The sequence below is a fragment of the Xenopus tropicalis genome, chromosome 4 (genome assembly GCF_000004195.4).
Source record: "Xenopus tropicalis strain Nigerian chromosome 4, UCB_Xtro_10.0, whole genome shotgun sequence".
Classification (NCBI taxonomy): domain Eukaryota; kingdom Metazoa; phylum Chordata; class Amphibia; order Anura; family Pipidae; genus Xenopus; species Xenopus tropicalis.
In genome coordinates, this window is record NC_030680.2 from 136,044,606 (window position 1) to 136,065,311 (window position 20,706).

General features: G+C 44.0%; 1 protein-coding gene across 3 annotated transcripts in view; it reads right to left on the reverse strand.

Moving 5' to 3' along the window:
* The window catches only part of celsr3 (cadherin EGF LAG seven-pass G-type receptor 3), a 113,834-nt gene that overhangs the window by 59,240 nt on the left and 33,888 nt on the right, over nucleotides 1-20,706 (reverse strand). For all 3 annotated transcript variants that reach the window (XM_012961682.3, XM_031901179.1, XM_031901180.1), the window contains exon 2: nucleotides 13,971-14,609. In XM_012961682.3, coding sequence (XP_012817136.1) covers nucleotides 13,971-14,609 — 639 coding nt within the window. The remainder of the gene's footprint in view (nucleotides 1-13,970; nucleotides 14,610-20,706) is intronic.

Consider the following 20,706-nt stretch of genomic DNA (forward strand, 5'->3'; position numbering starts at 1 on the left):
CATTAATGTGAATCAGACGCAACTGCATCAGGCACAATACCCCCTTGTGACCGTAACGATGTCGGAATTCTCTGAAAAAATTAGGGCTGCGGAGTCAGTACATAAATCTTCCGACTCCTTAGTTTGTGGTACCTCCGGCTCCGACTCTGAATCTGTCTGTTTTTAATATACTATTGTGTTTTCCATGTTGATATGTTGATTGAAAGAACACTACATACAGGGCATTATACATACATACAGCCGTATGAAGATAGTGTCTGCTTTTGGGAACAAACATAATAACTACTAAAAACACTCCTTAAACCTAAAGTTTAAATAAAAGACAAAAAATTAAATAATAAGGTTTGAATAGCTCACACTAGTGAAACAACTAAGCATTGGGCTTTATTATAGCAGAGAATTACTTTATTGTGATTATTATCTATAGAATAAGAGTTGTTTTTTTCATTACAATTTAAATTGTAGGAGAATGAAAAGGAGACGTACGGCTCCAGGTACCCAAAATGGCTTCTGACTCCAACTCAACAGCTCTGGAAAAATGCTGTATTGTGGTAAAAAACCATGGCAACAGCACTCAAAATTGCACTTTGCTCACTGAACATAAATGATCCTTATAGAGTGTTGCCAGTGGGGCAAAGAAACAGTCCCCACTATATGTTTCTATAGATGAAGCTGCCTGCTCTTTTTTGGTGTGGCTGGAACCTTTCATGAAGTGGGCCACTATCCAACAATGCCCACAACAAACACTTGTTTATGCCCGAGGCGGAAATGATTCTGATGAACACTTCTGGGAGAGTTATTAGATTTCCTTCCTGCTTCTGGCTGAGCTGGAATCACTAACAGTTCATGGAAACCCAGAGGAGGCAATTTCTTGGGCATACGGTGGAACGTAGCGCTTCTGGCAAACATTGTTTTGTGAGAGATTAACCAGTTCCTCCCCGGGCAGCAAAGCCGGGACGTGTGGGAGAACAGAGCGTCGGCCCTGCGCGGCAATGAGGAACTTAAGCGGTCTTCTGGCGCGGTCAGAATAAAGAAGCGTAAGACTTTGATGCCAGCACAGCAGATGGCATGGCTAGAAAGCACTTCTTCTTCTGCAGTCCCCAAGGCTTCACATAAGGACAACTCTGTATTACTTGGTACAACCAAACTTATTCAGTAGAAAAATACATGAAAAATTAAAGATCAAAGGAGCAGTATTATTTCCTACCTGTAAAATCCCAGATCCAAAGCACTGTGGATAACAGGTCCCATACCTGTATCTGTAAATTCTGTTGGGCAAGGTCCCTATTACTGATGATATCCTATCTCGATAGGTCTGCTTAGACTAGAGTTGCCACCTGTCTGGTTTTGACCTGGACAGCCTGGTTTTCGGAAGGGCTGCCCGGTTTCCCTAACTAGGAAAACCGGACTCAGTAACATTGACGAAACGATCAGCCCTCATAGCCGCCGTGACGCCACGGCCCCGCATCCTCCCTGCCCTGTGACATCATGGCCCCGCCTCCTCTCTGCCCCCCACGATGTCACCCCCGCCCCCTTTCCAGCTTTCTTAGCTGGCAGAGGTAGCAACCCTAGCTTAGACCCCCTACTGTGATCCAATCATTGGCTCAGGGTGATACAATCACATCAGCCTACTTTGTCTGGGGGGCCAAATTAGGCAAAGAACCATTCAGGGGGTCATTTACAGAATTTGCAATGTGCAAAAAGGAAAACTATACTCCTGAACAATGTAGGTCTCTATAACAATATATTGCATAAATCAATAAAATACATAAATGTAAAACCCTGTTTCATCTAAATAAACCATTTTCATAAAAATATACTTTTTTAGTTGTATGTGCTACTGGGTAATCCTAAATAGAAAATTGCCGTTTTAAGTACTAAAGGCCGCCTCCTGGGATCATGTGATTCACAGTGCACACAAACAAGCCAAGGCACACATACATGCTAGGCCCCATCAGCCAATTAATGGACAGAGTTCTGCCTTTTACTCCCACACTACTTCCTGTTACAGAGCTGCATTATTTCCTGTCAGCTGATCTCTGAGGGAGCACACAGACCATCACTAAATGGCGGCTCAAGGGAAAAGATGTAAAAGGGCAATATTTACTGATACAGATTTGATTAAAATGGAATCTATGGGAGGCAGGCTTTCCGTATTTCAGAATTTTCTGGATATAGGGTTTCTGGATAAGGGATCCCATACCTGTATAAATTCCAGTATTCCAGTAAGATTCTTTAATAGGTGACTTAACATAATATAAACTACCTACTGGTTAAGTATTCATTCTGGGGGTATAGTTTCCTGCTCTTATACTCCCCCCCATGGATAGGTAAATTACCCCTCTTGTGTGAAGACCTTACCAAATGAGTGGCTGTTTCTGTGCATGGCCAGCTTTACTCCGCTTTAGTGCCATCATTTAGCAGCTCTCACACATGCGGAACATTAAGAAGATGCAAATGAGCAACAAATGAGCAATATTTGTGTTTATTTGTTTGTTTTGAGGCAAAACTGCAAAATGTTGCTCCGTTTTTTGCCATTATAACACAATTAAAGGCATCATTCCTGAAGGAAGTACGGAGTGTAATTTTGGAGAGGAAGCGCAGTAATATCTGACTTGCAATTATAACTGTATTACTGCCAATCGTGTATTGAGCTACTAAGCAAATAATTGCTGCGCAGAGAAAGAAAAAACTTGCGATGCTCTTCAGAATCTTATTACAGCGGCCACTTACACTGCTCGCTCTCGCAAATATTCTAAGCGGATGTTTTCTTGCCAAAATCTCTGTATTGCTGCAATATGATAGCGTTTCCTGGGGAAATGAATGGCAGAGCTGGACAGAGGCAGAGGCCAAGGAAGGCAGCCAGCTCCGCATTAGAGCAATTACTGATTTCAGCAGGAAAGAGGCAATTGGCCTTCCACTAACCCCACAGAGCTAATGGCCTTCCCTAAGTGGGCACAATCAATTGGACGGTATTTCTCAGGGATTTTATACTCCGTTACAGTAACGCCGCACTGAAGAGACACCACTTCCCCTCCGGGAACACTGGGAAATTTGCGGCAATATATCTTTAGTGGTGATTGGGCTGACAGCTTGTTCTAGCAAGTTACTGCTGGGTTTTATGGGGAATTTATGAGCAGTCTTTTATTTAAGCACCTGGTAATAATCGATAATAACTAATATGCATAGGTGAATCATCCTCCATATTACTATAATGATGTGACACCAGTTTATGGGGCTTTTGAGAAGGTTGGGGCAATAAAAAATCACTCAGGAGGGCAACAGGCAGCCTGTATGTCTCAGGTTGGGCTTTTCTGAGCTATAAGATTAAAGGAAAACTGTACCCACAGAATGAATACTTAACCAACAATAGATGATATCATAATAAGTGGCCTATTAAAGAACTGAAATATTATATATATATATATATATATATATATATATATATATATATATATTTATTTATATCACTAAATATTGCCCTTTTACATCCTTTCCCTTGAGCCGCCATTTAGTGATGGGCTGTGTGCTCCCTTAGAGATCAGCTGACAGGAAGTAATGCAGCTCTGACTGTAACAGGAAGTAGTGTGGGAGCAAAAGGCAGAACTTTGCCCATTCATTGGCTGATGGGGCCTAGCATGTATGTGTGCCTTGGCTTGTTTGTGTGCACTGTGGACCTCACTTTGTACATTGGGAAATTATTGTGTACCGGCAGTTACATGTGGAATGCACAGCTGTATTTAATTTTTCCCTGGAGGTACAGCATAGTGAAGTGCAGTGGGGAGGGTGGAGAGTGAAGGTACAGCATAGTGAAGCGCAGTGGGGAGGGTTGAGAGTGAAGGTACAGCATAGTGAAGCGCAGTGGGGAGGGTGGAGAGTGAAGGTACAGCATAGTGAAGCGCAGTGGGGAGGGTGGAGAGTGAAGGTACAGCATAGTGAAGCGCAGTGGGGAGGGTGGAGAGTGAAGGTACAGCATAGTGAAGCGCAGTGGGGAGGGTGGAGAGTGAAGGTACAGCATAGTGAAAGACAGAGGTGCAGCATGGTGGTACCTTGACTCAGGTCCCCTGTGGACCGCGGGCACAATAATTCCCCTATGCAGAAAGTGAGCTCCATACAGTACGGGTTTGCTGAGATGAGAGTGGAAGTGCAATGCCCTAACCTCACCCCAACTGAACCCCTGTAGGATGAATTGGAACGCTGACTGTGATTCAGCACTGATCCCCAACATCAGTGCCCAACCTCACTAATGCTCTTGTGACTTAATGGAAACAAATACCACAAACAATGTTCCAACATCCAGTGGAAACCATCACAGAAGATCGTCCAAGTGAGGACCAACTTCATATTGATCCCCTTAGTTCCCAGATTTGATGGCGGACAGGCAGTGTACCAGAGGCAGCATACAGCACGTACAAAACATTTGGAGCAAACCAAAAAAAGAGCAAACCGCTGCAGTCTTGATTATATCCAATTTGTAACTGTCTGTTGCTGTTTACTTCCAGACTGACCTTAAATGCACTCATCTAGAAATGCAAAAACAGGTTTCCCTGTAGAAAAAAGTGTCCTAATTCACATTTAATCTTTCTCATTCAGTAATGTGCAGCTGCTAACAAAAGGGCAAGTCTACCTCCCCACTGTGCGGCCCGACTGGCACTTGGCTCTAAGGCAAAGCAGAAACGGCTGTCACTAGATACTGCCAGCGCTCTGCCTGCCCTGTGTGTCTATCTGCTACGCTCTCGCCCAATGCCGCTGTCAGAAGACACCAATAAAGAATCCTGAAGCCTAGCGGCTGCCATATCTTTCGGGAAATTATTACAATGTTTATTTGGTCACCTCTTTAATTAACAGGGATCGGTTCAGCGGTTTCTATTGAACCACTGATGGTTATTGGGCTGGCTGTATGTTAATCATCCAAGAAGTGAATTGTAATAATGACTAACTGGAAGAATTATTGCCTTATATTGTTATGGAATCTATTATCTGGAAATCTGCTTTCCAGAAAGTACCAAAACGTATGTCTTATAATAAAGGAAACATCTGCTTGGTTGCAGAACCCTACGTAATTTTATATGAGGGAGTTTTATAGACCATTCTTCCCTGCTTTATATCCAGGCCTGGACTGGGCCAGCGGGAGTCCAAAAAAAACCCGGTGGACCCTCTGACCCAGAACCAATCCCCACGAGAAAGCATTGGTGCGCCAACTCAGACCTCCCTTCTGTGATCACGCCAAGGTCAGTATGAGCGATGCACGCTTGGAGGAGCCCTCTGGGAGTTGGGGAGCCCCTGGGACCCCATTGGGCCCCGCACACTCCAGTCCAACCATGTTTATATTATGGGCTTATCTTCACACTACAGTCACAGTTGTACACAACAGGGAATGCTGGGAATATCAGGTAGAAGCCCCTCGGTTGGTGAGAATTCAGTGTATCTTTTCTAAAGACTTCAGAAGGGCTCACTGGATGGATTAATCCACATAAGCCCCTTCCCTGGGAACAATAATTAAAAGATTAGTGTATTAAATACCAATTAAGTCTAACAAAAATGTCAAACCTCAAGTGGGCCGTGCCCTTATGGCTAGCAGAGAAAAAGATTTTCTGCAACCAATTACCCACTGTAAGTGGGATTGACTGGAGTAGAGGCAGCATCACAGGGTCCCACAGAAAGGAAAGGTTCTGGTGGAATACCGGATTCTTCTGAACAACCTTCGACTGACATCACTTTGATCACCATTATCCATTAATCCCGGCACGAGATGTCTATTGATCCGCTGTCCTACTCTCCGTTTTGCATGATCATTCTTGCACCCACGCTGCATCTCAATCTGAGCAAGGGCAGGTGCACTGTCTCTTTTATCTGTCAAACTAGGGATGTCGACTGCTCAGCCCTCCAGCTGCATCTCCCTGCAACCCCCCAGCAGCTCGGCACCATCAGGGGACTGAGTGTGTGTGTGTGTGGGGGGGGGTTATTGTTGGAGAGCAGCTGGGGGTGAGGAATGAATAAATGACAAGGAAGGAGGAATCCAATAAAATACTTGGCCACAGCAGGGGAACATGGCTCTCCTGATGCTGCTATTGGCCATCTTCCCCAAGTCCAGCTGTGCAGAACAACATCTCTAAGGGGGGAAAGTGATGCACATTGACTGTACATCCATCGTTTCTGAGCAGAGAAATCTATACCACTTTGAAGTGCAAAGAGTCCTCCAGTAAGAACACATGAAGGTTTCCCACCAGCCAATGGTCAGACACACATTTGTCTTCGAACCCAGAGGCCAACGAAAGGTCTAAAGGTGGCCATACACATTAGAACGATGGGTATAGGCGCCCGTCAGGCTCATTAATGCGGTCCCCGAACCGACGGACGTCTATACTCATCATTCTAATTTGATCGTTTGGGAATTAGCCCGATATCGCCCACCTGTAGGTGGGGATATCGGGAAAAGATCCACTCAATTTGCGACCTTGCCAAGCGAGCGGATCTTAGTGTGTATGGCCAGCGGTCCCCGAACCGACGGACACCTATACTCATCGTTCTAATTTGATCGTTTGGCAATTAGCCTGATATCGTCCACCTGTATGTGGGGATATCGGGAGAAGATCCACTCACTTCGCAACCTTGCCAAGCGAGCAGATCTTAGCGTGTATGGCCAGCTTTAGTGTACATAATTAGCTGCAATTGTGTCAGGCACATTGCCCCCATTGTAGCTGCATGTTGTGAATTTTAGAAAGGTTTTAAGGCCATAATTTCATGAAAATACTATAAAGTATTTTGTCAGTTTTTCTCTGAAGCAGTAGTAATTTATGGATGTCCTTCAGCCAGTTCATTAATAACATTTTATCATGTGACCTGCAAATGTCATTCTGCCCACAAATCATTAACGTGTGCTAGCCCTGCGGGAGTATCTGGGTAACTAAGGAGGGGGTACAAATTACTGAGGACTTGGCACAATTACTATGGTACGTACAATAAGTACACAATGGCACACACTATGCCTGTAGGTACAATAGTGCACACACATATGCCAATATACCCACACAAACACATGCCCCATTCATAGTGCTGTATGCACTTCCCCTCCGACTAAAAAGCACCCACCCTTCCATGGCCCCAGTGTAGGTGCTAAGCATGCTGGGTAACAGAGCCAAATTAAAATAAGGAAAGTACCATATGAGCAATGCACTACAAATAAATCCAGCCCACACAATATATATCAGGGTCCCCATAAACACAGCAGCTTTGCTGTAGGCACAACAAAAAACTGGGGCCCAATATAAAGGTTGCTTTGTGCAGTCTCTATCTGTGAGATGAGGCAGCACCTGCTAAGCACCCTCCCTTCCCAATGTTCCGCAGACTTTATGGCTCAGCTAGTGATCCCGGCGCTTCCACCGGGGGTTCTCATAACGGCATCATGTTGTCTGTCTATCCTAATGCACTAGTAGAAATAAACACGGCAATAATCATCATCATCATCATAAAAACAAGTTTATTTTATGAATATAGCATCTAAAAGCTAATACAAATTGGGGCACTTTACAACTACAATAAAAAAAACCCATCTGAAGGCACCAAAGGGAATAAGTGTGTTATAAAACCCTGAATGTAAAAAAGCAGCAAGGGGAAACTTCAGACCTCGCTGGTGGCAATCTTTTCCCTTTATGAAATAATCACTCTGATTGCTTTAAAGGCAAAATACGCCTCCAATATAACCTTTTTTTTTTTTTTTTTACAAGGTATCTACCTTGCAAAAAAATGTTATATTGGAGGCATATTTTGCCTTTAAAGCAATCAGAGTGATTATTTCATAAAATCTTATTTTCTTCTTTTTTTATATCACTTTCTCAACTCAGCAGCTCTCCATACAATCTATATGCTTGTATATATGGGCTGATAGGGTCCTCGAAACATACCCAGTATCTGATCAGATAAAAGTCAACTGGTTTGATTTCCATACCTTGGCCAATAATCCGCCTATTTCTTCTGCCAAGCCATCACCCAATGTCTCCCATGTACAGTCTGGCCAACTCTCTTGTGATATCAAGCGTCTTTTGAATTTTTGATGCAGAATAAAAGAATTCCACTAACCCCCCAGAAGGAAATCTGACTTTTTGCTATGGATTCTTAACATACAGGGTCAGACTGGGCTGGCGATACACTGAGAAAAAGCCAGTGGGACCACCAACACAGATCTAGATCCGATATCTGCCTGCCCTTCCTGGTATCTCCAATGCTGCCCTCCTCCCCCGATCATGGCAAATGTAAGAAAAAGGTGCCCGCGTGGAGGGGGGCTGGTGGTGGGTGAGCAGATGGGTGGCAGGGGCCCCTGGGGTAGTAGCACCAGTGGGCCTTGCACACCTAATGTCCAACAATGGTAACATGGGGGTTAATTCATGGGTGGGGGAGCTGGCAGTAGGGTTGCCACCCATCGTGTTCTGACCCTTCCCAATATGGAAAACCGTACAGGACTCTCCAAGATTGACGCTGCAATCAGCCAATAGCTGACCAACACGTCATAGCCCTACCCTTGTGACATCACTGCTCCACCCAATGATGTTACATCCCCCCCCCACCCTGAGTAAGAGACGGCAAAAGGTGGAAACCCTAGCTGACAGTGGGTGAGCAGGTGGGCCCCTGGGGTAGCAGCTCCAGTGGGCCTCGCACCCCAGTCCGACACTGTTAACATAGGGGTCAGAAGCCAAAAAATGAGTTCTACTTATATAGAGTGATATTTCTTCTTAAAAAAAGAACTTATTAAAAGGAGATTTTGATGAGACTAAGTTGGAAATCTTACAGTAATGCAACAGGTGGCCTCAGTTTTACAATGATCATAGTTATATTTCATATTAAAATGTAATTAGTTTAATGACAGTACCTATATGCGAGATTGGGTCTAGATGGAAATTGTATAAAGTCACATGGAAGGCTAAGCAGCTGGCAGCGAGGAGATTGCCAGATCTACAGCAAAAGATTAAATTGTATCCATCTCCCGCTTGTCTAACCTCACAGCATGGCCTGTGAATACTAATGGGGAAATACTACGCATTATTATATCAAAAGTGAGATTTTAGATTTTTTTACCTTTCTGTTTAATAAAAATAGGTTAATATCAGATGGTTAGGTACAGGGTCGGACTGGGGGGTGCAGGGCCCACCAGGGCTTTGCCTTAATGGCCCCTGCACCCCCCCCCCAATGGGCCCCGCCGTGACATTCACACTCCCCCACCAGTCTGACTCTCTCCCTTGAGTGGTTGTAAATTAAACTTACGGTCAGCGCATTGGGGGAGAGAGACTGGCGGCTCAGTAGAGCACCCTGTGGAAATCGGGTCTGGGTGCCAGGGCCCACCGGGTTTTTTCCCGGTGCCCCAGCGGCCCAGTCTGACCCTGGTCAGCTGATATGATGTTATAAAGGGTAGAATGATGAGCCCATTTGCCCATCAAGAGAGCCACAACTTGCATCTCCAGTTAGACAACTTTCAACTCTAGCTCCCAGGGCTACTATAGGCACCATCTCTCCCTACTATACCTGCTATTCCACAGCCCCAGTCCCTTCCCAGAGGCTATTATCCCCCCACTGCTACTATAGGCACCATCTCTCCCTACTATACCTGCTATCCCACAGCCCCAGTCCCTTCCCAGAGGCTATTATCCCCCCACTGCTACTATAGGCACCACCTCTCCCTACTATACCTGCTATCCCACAGCCCCAGTCCCTTCCCAGAGGATATTATCCCCCCACTGCTACTATAGGCACCATCTCTCCCTACTATACCTGCTATCCCACAGCCCCAGTCCCTTCCCAGAGGATATTATCCCCCCACTGCTACTATAGGCACCATCTCTCCCTACTATACCCGCTATCCCACAACCCCAGTCCCTTCCCAGAGGCTATTATCCCCCCACTGCTACTATAGGCACCATCTCTCCCTACTATACCCGCTATCCCACAGCCACAGTCCCTTCCCAGAGGCTATTATGCCACTGCTACTATAGGCACCATCTCTCCCTACTATACCTGCTATCCCACAGCCACAGTCCCTTCCCAGAGGCTATTATCCCCCCACTGCTACTATAGGCACCATCTCTCCCTACTATACCTGCTATCCCACAGCCCCAGTCCCTTCCCAGAGGCTATTAACCCCCACTGCTACTATAGGCACCATCTCTCCCTACTATACCTGCTATCCCACAGCCCCCCCTTCCCAGAGGATATTATCCCCCCACTGCTACTATAGGCACCATCTCTCCCTACTATACCTGCTATCCCACAGCCCCAGTCCCTTCCCAGAGGATATTATCCCCCCACTGCTACTATAGGCCCCATCTCTCCCTACTATACCTGCTATCCCACAGCCACAGTCCCTTCCCAGAGGATATTATCCCCCCACTGCTACTATAGGCACCATCTCTCCCTACTATACCTGCTATCCTAATCCCACTGCTACCCTAATATACTGGCTAGACCCCTGTTGCAATTTCTTGCAAGAGTTTATTATTCTAACTACCAAGTACAGTCACCATCACACTGCATCAACATCAACTGCTACTCTTTGGGGCCCCACTATGTGTAGAGCCCATGGTAGTCTCTCCTGTTTGAAACCCCTAAAGCCAGAGTCTCCATGGCACGTACATATTAATATATGTTGATAAGCCTCCTAATAAACAAGTATAAACAGGATTGTAATCATTTATAAATGTGCCAGTCATATCACCAAGGAACAGTGCGATTGAAGAGAGGTAAAACATTAAACTGAGGTGTCAGGTTTTGCAACAAAAATGTGTAAATTGGCAAACTTGACATACAAGACAGTTTATTTACTATTTGTCTAATAATGTGTCATGTTTCATATCAAAGGATAATTTGTATAATGACAGCTTCTGAGCAGGCACACCGTTGGTGGGGACAACGTGTCTGTGACAAGAAGAGATCCAATGAATCTATTACCTCCATGCCCATGCATACAGATGTGAAATGAAACAGAAAGCAACAGAATTATATTTCAAATAGTTCTATTTGTTGGGGGGTTTTATACCCGGTTTGCACACATCGGGGGTACAAAAAGCAATGATATACCTGTGCAAGATTTTTATGCATTGCTTTCTTAGTCACACAGGGCAAAGTGCTGCAGAGTATCAGGTACCCAGCTTAGTACTTGAGTAGACACTGCCTAGAGTTGCAAAGTCTTTCATCCACAATAACCCCCCAAATCCTTCTCCATTCAGTGAGCCCTAAAATGTATTTGATCCCTAACAAGAAAACCCATTATTGCCAATTTCGCTCAGTAATATTCAGTAATATAAGAAATACTGAATCAAGTTACTTTGTTATTTGTCTGTGTGCCATGGGACCCTTTAAATGGAAGATTTAATGGGCTTTTCACATTCCCCCTCGACTGCAACATCTTGTAATCTCCTCGATTCTTTCTTCTCTTTAATGAATGCAATGCCTGTCCTCTGCGATCCTAAGCCGGTATATAATATAAGGCAGATACTATAGAGTGTATGTGTAGATGTTAGTTAAGGTTTTATAAAGCCCAGGTTAATTGCTGCCAGCTTTTCTTATCTAGCAAATAATTAAACCCTTCTCCTGAATTGAATAGGGCCGTGGCCAAGGCTCTGGTGCATTCACTAGCTCATCAATTCCATTTTCAGTTGTTCGTTTAATACATTTGTGTACAGTATATGGGCAGATACCGGAGTTGGCCTGTCAGCAGAGTGAATGCCAATACAGCCGGAGGGAGGAATACAGGGAAGGGACCAATGTGCTGCCAGAAAAAAAAAGTGATTTATTACTGTCTGCAGATGGCTGTCTCTCCCCCCCCCCCCTCGCTCCCACCCAGTTCCCTTTAGCTGACATGCTACCTCTTGTACATAAGATGAATACATGCAACACATCATGACATATGTACGATATACTGATCTGTTGGCCCTGGCGTAACTAATGGCCCACATTGGCCAATTGTTCATTTTCAGCAGTTCCCAGCAGGAGAGGAGAGGCTGCCGTCAAAGCTGCGGGTCTGTGCAATAAGCCCTATGTCACGTTGAGAAAATGCTGATGTGCCGGTGGATGGACATAATGTACGACTAGGCCAGATGTAAGCAGGCGCTGATATATGTGATAAATCTCTCTACATTACTAAGAGAGATACCAGGCAAGGCACACAGATCTTTCCATCTCTTCATTGACATGAAAAATGGAATATATCAGGGATTGCAGAAAGCTGCAAGGAACACTCAGAGCTCAGAGCTAAGGCATTACCTTGCAGACTCATACATCAGTAGTGCCAGGCTCTTATGCAATGCTATGGGCACCAGTGGGACCCCAAATCTCTGATTGGTATATATCACCTCCATCACACAGATGGGTTACCTTCCCAGTCAAGTAGCAGAATACCACAAATGCATTTCCCTGCTGGCCTATCTATAAAAACCGCAGACATTACCCATAGTGCATGATGCTCCATCAATGTCCATGAAAATGTTTGCTGGGACAAAAAAAACATAATAATAAACAGGTTTAAGTCACACGTGCATTCATTCTCACAAGGCAAGCAAGCCCTTAAATACTACCAAATGCTTCACTGGAACCCCCAGTGGATGCAGTTATTCTGTAATGGATGGTTTGTGGTTGCAGAAAACCTACTATAATAAACTGAAACGATTTACAACAAAGAGAGAATCCACCAGCTTCTACTGCAAGATGTCAACTTACAGATTTCTATTCACAACACTCAATGGATCAGCCCTTTGTAGGCTATTCTGCATCTGACAGAGGCAATATGGCAGGCAGTAATTCCAGAGTTCTCTACGCACACAAAAGGTGCAGACCAGAGAAATTAAAGGGGAACTCTGGCTTCCAAACCAAATTTTAAATTTGTTAAAGCACAGAAACCTTACTGTAATCTGTTCCTTCAAGAAGTATGAATAAATACCATTTTTATATGCTGAATTCCAGTTCTTCTCTTTCTGCGTCATTTCTGCATCATTTGAAAATCCTGGCAGGGGAGGAGGGACTAAAACATTGACGTTACAAATTCGAACAACTTCTCCAGAGCTTACACACAGTATATGGGAACTACATAACCCACAATGCATTACACAGTTATGTTAATTTCCTTATTGACATTGATGTGGAGGGGCCTGGAGTACAGCAATCCCTACCAGGGTGTCATGATACCCGCTATGATCACTGGGCCGATTACACCAAAACAGTGGGAGGTTGTGCAAGCAGTGGGACAGAGCTCATTAAACTTCTTAGCATGTACAATTACAGAAATGGAGAGAACATATATAACATGAAATAAAAACATATTTAGACATATTAGAGCAGTGTTTCCGAAACTGTGGAGCTAGCTACCCTAGAAGGGTCTGGAGAAGTGGCTGGAAGGGGTTATACCTAGGCTAGTTGGGTGTGACTTGGGTAGAATGACTTGCCTTCTCTTAGATTGGCCTGAAAGCCCAGTCCAGGTGGCCATACACGGGCCAATTGTAGCTGCTGATATTGGTCCCTTAGACCGATTCGGCAGCTTATCGGCCCGTGTAGGGGCAGGAACCAGGCGCATGTCTGACCGATATCTGGCCTGAAATTTTTAGTCAGATCAGGGACCGCATCATCTCGTTGATGCGGTCCCCGAACCGACTGTGCCCAATGCTCCTATTATAATTTGATTGTTTGGCCCCAGGGCCAAACGATCGAATTAGCCTACATTTTCCCGATATCACCCACCCGTAGGTGGGGATATCGGGAGAAGATCCACTCGCTTAACATATATGTCCACCTTTAAGCTCATGTAGGATAAGACTTAAGACAAACACTTCTTTGCTTCTTCTATTGTCTTGCAACAATGGCTGATATCTGTAACCTTCTAATGAGCTAAGAGGCCCTGACTATATACTGAACCTTACAGGGGAGGTCTTGAAAAACAAAAGTCTGAAAGCCACTAAATGAAAGCAATAACACAGTAGAATGAGTAAACTGACCTGTAAAACGTTCACGGCACATACAGGTGTAGCCACCTTCTCTCCTGGCGCAGACTCCACCATTCTGGCAGGGGTTGGAATAGCAAAGGTTGATCTCTATCTCACAGTAATCCCCAGTGAAACCCTGTGGGCAGCGGCAGCGTAAACCCGTAATAGGGTGAATCGGACGAAAAAGAATGGACTCCGAAGCAATGAAAGGGGCAGAGCTATCAAATTTGAGCACAGAGATACATTTCATGTAATTCTCACAGGGCTCCCTCAGGCAAACATTGTCATCAAAGGGAAGAACTTCCAACATGGAGGCTGAAGTCAACGTCATTCTCTTCATGTACAACTGTTCCTGAAGGTCCTCCGAGCTGAGGAACTGAGAACGGTCACCGTGGGGCGCCAAGGCTGAAAAGCTGACGTTCAGTACAGAGCCAGCTACATCCGTGTCATTCTGAATGTTGAAGATGAAGATGTCTTCCTTTGGGGTGGCCAACACCGTAGAAACTCCTTCCAAAAAACTGGTCAACAAGGGGGACAGGAAACGTTCTTGGGACATGTTCTCCAGGCGTACGGTGATGCTGTTGGATAACATGTCCTCGGTTATGATCAGGACACGCAGGACACACTGGGCTGTTACACTGTGTATTCCATCTAGAATGGAGGGAGGAAACACAACAACAATTATACATATGGTTCTGTGCTTAAAGCAACAACATGGAAGTCACCAAATGTTATTTCTTTCATTTTGTTTAGTAAACTGCAAAGCCTTTTCCAGTGAAGTCTTACAGTAAGTCTTTAGACAAGCAAACTAGGGGGGAGTGTTTATTACCAGCGCCCCAGCATCATCCAATAGATAAAGTCTCCATACACCCCAACAATTACACCACACAGCCAGTTTGTGTTCTGCAAGTGAGTAGGCTCCCCCCAGGGGCCCTAAAGATTAGCTTATTGGTCACCTGAGTCCTCTGAGTAATGGTACCTGTCAACAAGTAGAATAAAGCCCCAACAGAAAAATAAATGCTCTGGGTATGCATAATTATGCCCCTGATCCATCCTGACCATGCCCCATTATGTCTAAACGCCACCCATAACCTGCAGAAACCCCACCCACTCTCTCACAAGACCCAGTGCCTTCACGACCTGTGAATAAAGGTGGCCATACATGGGTAGATATAAGCTACTAGATGGGTGCTTCAGACTTATGATTTATGGGGCCCTTTGACAAGCCTACCCGACTAATATATGGCGGAAAATCATCCAGATGATGATTGGGCAGGTGATCTTCCCATCAGATCATTGCTCATTGATGTGGCCCTTGCTCCAACGGTTCATATTGCCCTCCTTGTAATCCAAATGCTCGGCCCGCATATCAGAGAAATGATCCACTTTTTTGGGGACCTTGCCAAACAAACAGATCTTATAGTATATGGCCAGCTTGTCTTATGCATATCTTTCTACCCTCCTCTGCCATGGGGCCTCTGACTGAAACCCCCCTTATACCCCCCCCCCCCCCCCCGATAACAACACTGTCTGTAAGAATCTGTGCACAAGGTACAGTATATGACAAAATAATAAGAACTCAAAGGCAACTATCTGACTCCATACTGTACAGCAGTGATCCCCAACCAGAGGCTCAGGGGCAACATGTTGCTCCCCAACCCCTTGGATGTTGCTCTCAGTGCCCCCAAACCAGGGAGTTATTTTTGAATTCCTGACTGGGGGGCAAGTTTTGGTTGAATAAAAACAAGATTTCCTACCAAATAAAGCCCCCTGTAAGCTGATAGGGTGCATAGAGGCTGCCTAATAGCCAATAGCCCTTATTTGGCTCCTCCATGAACATTTATGGTGCTTGTGTTGCTCCCCAAGTCTTTTTACATTTGACTGGCTCACGAGTAAGAAAGGTCGGGGATCCCTGCTTTACAGTATGTGGATAGCCTTCTGTAGGTCTTTATCAATGACACAAAAAAAGTTCCATAAGCATTCATTATTAATGGTATCAGCTGCTGGAAACAAGGGTAAGCCACTCCCTAAAATACTTTGGACTACAATTCCCTGCATCCTCCAGTAACACTAGGCTGCCAGGAGGATGCTATAACCTTATAGATTTCATATCAATGGGCTAAAAAAATCTCAACATGAAAAATGAAAGCATTTTAAAAAAAATATGCATGTAGAAAATGATGAATCTGAGGTATTTACGGGCAGGAATTCATCATGCCCTATTGCAGGAAGCTCTTCAGTTAAATACCAGGGGCTGTCACCCTCCCTACAAGTTGAAAGCCATTGATTTCTCCTACCTGTGTTAAGATGATTAATGAGAGGCAGTGCGAGTAATCAAGACGTGGCTATGTTTGCTGCACTCTCATCCTTACATGGAACACTAACGTAGCCACGGACTTAATTAATGTAATAACCTATACATTCTGTTGGAGTCCCTGGGAGAGACGCGCTTAGAATGTTAGAGTGCACTTTCCCTAGCAGGTGTAATCTGGGCTGGCGCAGGCAATTCTCTTTATACAGTCGACATTACCGCCCAATATGCCCATCTAATAACATTGTACTTTATATAGTACTCTGACTTTTCACTGCAATATGGGGAATTTAAAAGGAAACTCCATTCAAAAACAATGATTTTACATAATGACAAAATGTAATTCCAATATAAGTTAATTAAAAACATTTAATGATTTTCAAGTTATTTGCAAATGTAATTGCTACTGAAAGCTATATCTGCCTGGCTATTCCTATTCTCACCACTTTCTGGTTCTGACTTTAGAAACAATGTAGTAGAAGGCAGCAGATTGACAGGCCTGGAGGAGACTGGACTTCTGCTACATTGTTACATGAATCAGAAACGGACCAACAAACACTGCCTGCAAGAGCAGATCTACACGTTACATGGCTAGCAGGGAAAAGGCTTCTCCTAAGGAAGGGCATCCAGCCAATCAGATCCTTGATATAATGGGCAAAATAAAGAAGGGGGTGTTTGGGTGGAGGCTCTAGAACAGGGGTCGGGAACCTTTTTGGCTGAGAGCCATAAACACCAAATATTTCAAAATGTAATTCCGTGAGAGCCGTACAATATGTTTGGCCGCGGATGCTGCGGGGCAAGGTAGGGTGGATCCCAAGGAGCCGCATGCGGATGCGATGGGGAGGAGGGCGTGGCCTGCGCTCGGCAGATAGAAGACGTATTCTAAGGCTTAGAATACGTCTTCTATCCGCCGAACGCAGGCCCCCCGGTTATTTTTTTTTATTAAAGATTTGGCAGCGAGCCAGATGCAGCCATCAAAAGAGCTATTCTGGCTCCCGAGCCATAGGTTCCCTACCCCTGCGCTAGAAGAAAAGCCCGGGGTCCAAGAGTAGCAACCTATATGTGTAGTGTCTAACATTGGCATTTTTTAAACAATGCTCATATTGTTATACTTTGAACCTATAGCAGTCAGGGTGGCAGGTTGGACATACTAAAAATGTCTAACAATAGTTAAACAATCACATGCCCCCTTGTGATTTCAACTTCATTATTTTCTGCCCCAGGGGCCCTTGTGATGCCAATGCCCAGGGCAAATGTCCTCCCAGCCCTTCCCAACACCCGGCCCTATATTCACGGCATACAAACCCGCTGCTTTCAGTGCTACAGACCTGCCCAGCATCACAATGGGCACCGAGTGACTGTTTCCATAGTAGTGTCAGTCTCGGCAGCTGCCTGACAGATCCCCCCAAACTCTCCCGTGCCCTAGTGGGAAATCTGTTTCCGTTTGAAGAACAATGTAATCCATCATGTACACCCGTCCCCTTGGGCCTCCCTAGTGCTCCATGTAGAAACGTTCCATTTCTCCTACCTGGAACATTAGCCAAGGGTGGCAGGGCGAATCCTAAATATAACATCAAATTAACAGAGTTTTTAAAATAGAATTGAGATTAAAAAGAAATGTAGCAAAAAGAATTCTGGAAAATGATTCAGTCACGAGGATAAATGAATAGATGTTTGCTCCATTCTTCACTGTAAATGGTTCAACTAGATAGAGGGTCTGAGATTGTGGTATAGGCACAAGTGCCAGCCACATCATTAGCCAGGTATAAAGCACAGGGATCACTTTGTGCCCTTTAACCAGGAATAAAGTACAGTATGGGATCCCTTATCTCGAATCCCGTTATCCAGACAGTTCCAAATTACAAAAAGGCCATCTCCCATAGACTCCATTATAAAAAAATAATTCTAATTTTTAAAAATGATGTCCTTTTCTCTGTAATAATAAAACAGTACCTGTACTTGATCCCAACTAAGATATAATTACCCCTTATTGGGGGCAGAACAGCCCTATTGGGTTTATTTAATGGTTAAATGATTCCCTTTTCTCTGTAATAATAAAACAGTACCTGTACTTGATCCCAACTAAGATATAATTACCCCTTATTGGGGGCAGAACAGCCCTATTGGGTTTATTTAATGGTTAAATGATTCCCTTTTCTCTGTAATAATAAAACAGTACCTGTACTTGATCCCAACTAAGATATAATTACCCCTTATTGGGGACAGAACAGCCCTATTGGGTTTATTTAATGGTTAAATGATTCCCTTTTCTCTGTAATAATAAAACAGTACCTGTACTTGATCCCAACTAAGATATAATTACCCCTTATTGGGGCAGAACAGCCCTTTTGGGTTTATTTAATGGTTAAATGATTCCCTTTTCTCTGTAATAATAAAACACTACCTGTACTTGATCCCAACTAAGATATAATTACCCCTTATTGGGGGCAGAACAGTCCTATTGGGTTTATTTAATGGTTAAATGATTCCCTTTTCTCTGTAATAATAAAACAGTACCTGTACTTGATCCCAACTAAGATATAATTACCCCTTATTGGGGGCAAAACAGCCCTATTGGGTTTATTTAATGGTTAAATGATTCCCTTTTCTCTGTAATAATAAAACAGTACCTGTACTTGATCCCAACTAAGATATAATTACCCCTTATTGGGGGCAAAACAGCCCTATTGGGTTTATTTAATGGTTAAATGATTCCCTTTTCTCTGTAATAATAAAACAGTACCTGTACTTGATCCCAAATAAGATATAATTACCCCTTATTGGGGGCAGAACAGCCCTATTGGGTTTATTTAATGGTTAAATGATTCCCTTTTCTCTGTAATAATAAAACAGTACCTGTACTTGATCCCAAATAAGATATAATTACCCCTTATTGGGGGCAAAACAATCTCATTGGGTTTAAATGATGTTTAAATGATTTTTTAGTAGACTTAAGGCATGGAGATCAAATTGTGGAAAGAACCCTTATCCAGAAAGCCCCGTGCCCCAAGGCATAGAGGCGGGGCAGGCAATATATGACTGACAGCTCAGTTTTTTCAATTACAGTAACTTTCATTTTCCATTCAGCACTTCCTAGATATCACCCAGATGGCAAATGTATAAGATTTTGAGATAAAACACAGTTTGCCTTAATAACAGCATACACAAAATGGCGGCTGCCTGCTTGCTGTGACTGTAAATTCCAAAACTGAAGGAAAAAGAAATGCAATAATTTTTAAAGTGTAAGTAAATTTTATTTTGCCCTACTAACATGGTACAAAAGGATTTGGAATTATTTCTTAGGGTGACAGGTCCCCTTTAATTTCTATAAACGAAGAGTCTACGGCAGGAGACTGCCGATAACAGAGACATTGCTGCTGTTGTTACAGACAGACAAAACTTTCTAGACAAATCCATTCTCCAAGAAAGAAAAATCCAGCTTTATATAGATCTTTCTCTCAGGCTGACACACAGTGCTTGTGACTGCGTTGGTGTCTCTTTAAGAAGTTTGTTCCAATTCATTACAGAGATCCATGCTAGATGTGAATGGCAGCGGAACCCTATTTAATCTTCTGGCCTTCACTCCACAAACTCTGCCCTTTAGAAACTGTCAGGCAGCCATGTCAATATTTACTGCCACCGCTTTGTGCAAAGGCATCAATCGATCAGGCGGTGTCCATCTTGCAAGGAAATAAGTACATCAATCATTATCATGGGGCTGAAATAAAACTCTAACAATGCAACAATCAGCATTTAAAGAGACAGCAGAGCTAAATTACAAGACATCTTCACATTTTCTCTCTAAAGGGTTTGAGATTCTGGTTTTCCCCATTACAGTTAAGGAAGCAGTTCCTATTACCAGCTATTACCAACCCATGAACATTTGAGACTTACTGCAAAAATGGAAGTATTGCGTTAACAGCCAACCCAGAAATAAAAAGTCTATGGTACCCCCACTTCCCCTAAGCGATCCAAGAATTCAGACCACAGCCCAATGTCAGATCAGTGCAGTTAGTCCCTCATACATGCCCAGATTCCATTGATATCTGCTTGACTTTGTCATTGTGTCATTAGTCACAAATTCAGTAAAGGATGGACTGGCCTCTTCTCCAATCTGGTTGTAGCCTGGGGCAGAATGATTGGATTACAAATGATTGGATCTTCCTGTGTGCCGCCCAGACTGGCAATCTGTGGGTTCAGGCAAATGCCAGAGGGGCTGCTGTAAGATGCCATAGACAGTCATTAATTAGTGGCCCCGGTGGCTGAGTGGGCCTCTGTGGCCTATTTTGAATCCCTGCTGATGTATAACCAACTTTTATCAGACTAACGGTGGTCATCGTTTGTCTGTAAACCCTAGAAACAGTGACTACTGTATGGTAGTCCCATCTCCTAGCCCCTTCTACCTTCTAATTTTCACTACCCACTGCCACAAACAAA